Source organism: Lactuca serriola, chromosome 8 (genome assembly GCF_051521515.1).
Source record: "Lactuca serriola cultivar US96UC23 chromosome 8, Lser_US96UC23_V15, whole genome shotgun sequence".
NCBI lineage: Eukaryota > Viridiplantae > Streptophyta > Magnoliopsida > Asterales > Asteraceae > Lactuca > Lactuca serriola.
Genome location: NC_136415.1, coordinates 100,324,008 through 100,327,787, shown reverse-complemented (window position 1 = coordinate 100,327,787; position 3,780 = coordinate 100,324,008). Strand labels below are relative to the sequence as shown.

At 27.8% G+C, this 3,780-nt stretch overlaps 1 protein-coding gene across 1 annotated transcript; it reads left to right on the top strand.

Annotated features, from left to right (window-relative positions):
- The first annotated feature begins 608 nt into the window (after positions 1-608).
- LOC145070784 (chlorophyllase-2-like) lies at positions 609-3,533 on the top strand. The gene is made up of 2 exons (XM_079017744.1): positions 609-863; positions 2,696-3,533. Exons 1-2 carry the CDS (start codon positions 627-629, stop codon positions 3,383-3,385), a joined length of 927 nt encoding a protein of 308 aa, XP_078873870.1. The 5' UTR covers positions 609-626; the 3' UTR covers positions 3,386-3,533.
- The last annotated feature ends 247 nt before the right edge of the window (positions 3,534-3,780 follow it).

Genomic DNA, 3,780 nt, shown 5'->3' with positions numbered 1-3,780 from the left:
ATACTTATCATTGTGGGTTGAGTTTTTTATTTTTTTCAAGATCTTATATATCCCTTCCATTAAGGTATGTATCCATCTATGCATAAATATGATGCTGAGAAGATTAGATATGAAAATACATTGATAATTTCGTAGGTCTTTTGCTAAGGGGTTATGGAGAGTTCTTAAAATGAACTAGAAATCAACCATATTATTGAGATCCCAAATCACAATAAAAACAACTATATAATATCATATTGTTTATTTATTTTAATTAGATATAAGAACAAAATCTAAAATTTAACATCCATGTTTTATGTTTTAGTTATTAATAAATAACTAACAATAAGAACATAACCAATTTATCCCCTTCAGTTTGTAGGGTTTTTTTTTTTTTTTTTTTTTTTTTTTTTGAACGCAATATGGTAATTTTGCGTTCATTTAATGGAAACCCATTCACGATAACAACCTCAAGGACCATTGGTGCAACTTTTATAAACCATAGGGATGAGTAATGTCAAAAATTTGAACATTAGATTAAAAGTTCAAATTGGTATTAACCATAGGGACCAAACTACAAATTAATCATATATAAATATCCCAACAAAGAAAAATAAAAACTCAAAACTTGATCAATCAGTTAAACGATGGCTCATTCTTCATTTCCAGTTGAAATAAACGTGTTCTCTTGTGGAAAGTTTCATCCAAAGCCTATAGAAATAAATAATGAAGTCACCCGAAAGCCTTTGACGATAGTTACACCATTAGAAGAAGGAGAATTCCCAGTACTGATTTTACTACATGGTTTTCTTCTCGATAGAGATTTTTATTCCCAGCTCAGTTGTCACATCGCTTCTCATGGTTTCATCGTCCTCGTTCCCCAGGTTTATTCTTTTCTTATTTTGTACTTTATAATAGTATACATTTTCTTTTTGGAAAAGAACACTAATTGAAAATTATAAAAAAAATAAAGGAATAATCACAAAACAACGGATATTTAACAATTTTATCATTTTTACACACGAAACAAAATGAATGTTGTAATTGCCACTTGCAAAATTAATAAATAAAAAAAACAAAATTTATTACTTTTTACTAAAATTTTGAGAAAGTTTAAAACATACATTTTATTAATTTAAACTCTAAATAAATCTTCATGTTACTGGTTAACTGGTTATAATAGTTTTGTTTGAAAATTTAACTAATTTATTTATATCTATTTCTCATTTTTTAACAAAAATCATTTTTAAATGTACTAATTTAGAGACAATGAATGCCACAACAAATGAACATATAAATACAAGGATGTCAGTTTTTATTTTGTTATAAAAACGAAAAAAATTATTATATTATAGTTATAAAAATAACTAAATTTGCAAATGTTATATAATCGTTATAAAAAATAATACTTTTATATGAAATGTCCTTGACTATTTGATATAAATAATTAGTTAGTAAATAAGTAACAAATATCTAAACCTACATTATATTAAAGAGATAATGAAACATAGTTAAAGAAGGACATCTATCATTATATTAAAGAGATAATGAAACATAATTAAAGAGTGACAGAATAGATGAACAAAACATCAAAAACATACTAACCGTTCAATACATGTTAAACAACAATAAAAATCTCTAAACTAATAAAAGAGTAGTTCTTTTGTCATATGTCATCATATTATAACTTTTAATTAATGTGTTGCCACTTGTCAATCTATTAGTTCTCTATTTTAAATTTATTAGACATCATCATTAATGTGATGCTATTTGTCAATGTATTTATTTTCTATTTTAAATTTTAAATTTAAATTTTATATTATTGTTTTCATTAATTAACAAATAAAAAATGTCTAATATATATTAAAAATTAATTTTACATATTTATTTGAATCGACGGTTATAATTTCATATAACTAATAAAAACATCTTTTAATTAATAATTTATTTAAAATAATTGATTAATAATTTGAAGTTTTTACTATAAAAGTTTAATTAATTTTATAACCGTGGTTCCCACGGGTTATAAACTAGTATAGTGTAAAACAATTATTTGCTCAAATGCTAATACGTGGTGATAAATGTCAAATAAATAGTCAGGACGTGTCTTAAGGATTTAAATATCCTCCATTGTTTTGGACGAGTGAGAAAAAAAAATCATTATCGTTATTATTATTATTATTATTATTTATATATATATATATATATATATATATATATATATATATATATATATATATATATATATATATATATATATATATATATATATATATATATAAAACATTACAAAAAATGGCCCCAAATAAATTGAGTTTATATTGCTATGTAGCTTCCCACTTTGCCCTTTCTTCCACGGCTCTTATGTAAATAGTAGTTAATTTTTAAAATATACTTATCTTTTTTTTAAACTTTATCAAACAAAATACTATTATCATTTCCATTGACCTTTTTTAAAAACTTTTATGAAATTAATTAATTTATCTTTATTTTTGTAGCCTTTACATATAATCTTAAATAGACAGAAAGATAGTAGACACAAAAAAAAAGTATTTTATTTCTCATCCCTAAAATAAGTTACTTGATACTTAGTAATCTGGATCAATTACTGTAAAAAATTTGGTGCTACGTTTAGAGGGTGTTTGGATAGGAAAAAAAAAGGTGTTTATTGCTTATTCCCAAAACATAAGCTATTATTGTTTTCTCCCTGCAACAGTTATATGAAGGAATACTTATAGGATTTGATGCGGATGTAGACGTCGAGTCTGCAGCTGAAATAACCAACTGGCTACCTGAGGGACTTCAAAAGGTCCTTCCGTCTCAAGTAAAAGCAAACCTAACGAAGATAGGACTGGCTGGCCATAGTCGTGGAGGAAAAGCCGCATTTGCCCTTGCTCTAAATCGACTTAACACGAAGTTAAATTTGAAATTTTCTGCATTGATTGGAATCGATCCTGTTGATGGATTGGAGAAATGGAAGCAAACTCAACCAAAGGTGCTCACTTATGTTCCACATTCGTTTGATCTTGAAATACCAGTGATGGTTATTGGTTCAGGTCTTGGTGAATTCCCGATAATCCCGATCTGGCCGTTCAGACCTTGCGCACCAGAAGGGGTAAACCATAAGAACTTTTACAATGAATGTCGTAAACCGGCTTGTTATTTTGTTGTGAAAGATTATGGGCATCTTGACGTGCTTGATACTCAGACGACAGGGCCAACAGGGGTCGCTACTTACTGCATGTGTAAGAGTGGGAAGACTAGGGATCCTATGAGGATGTTTGTTGGAGGGGTTGTGGTTACTTTCTTGAAAGCTTCTTTTGATGGAGATTTTAGTTATTTAATGGCTATAAAAGATGATGAAAGTTCACCTGTTTCGCTCCAGACGGTTGACTTCATGCTTTGAAAGATGACGAAAGCATTTTTATTACTTATGTTCTTTCTTTTACATTGAAACTCTTTCTAGATTTTTTTTTGTTGAAAATATAAGCTAAGACTTATAATGTATGTAACGGTTCTTGATTGATGGCAATTACAAGTTGGTGTTGTAGCAACCATTTTTGTTGGTTCATAAGCTATATCCTTGTGTGTAGATAATATGTTGTATGTTAATGTGATTAATAAAAGATTTTTGACAAAAATGCAAAAATGATCTCTATGTTATGCATTTTTTTAGGAAAAATGTCAAAACCACAATATATTTGGGTTGTCCGTCCTTTTAACTATGTTTGTACGTGGGAAAAGTCATACGATCTAACATCCGTTAGTTTGGTGCTATTAACCCCCTCATACCCCCCCCCC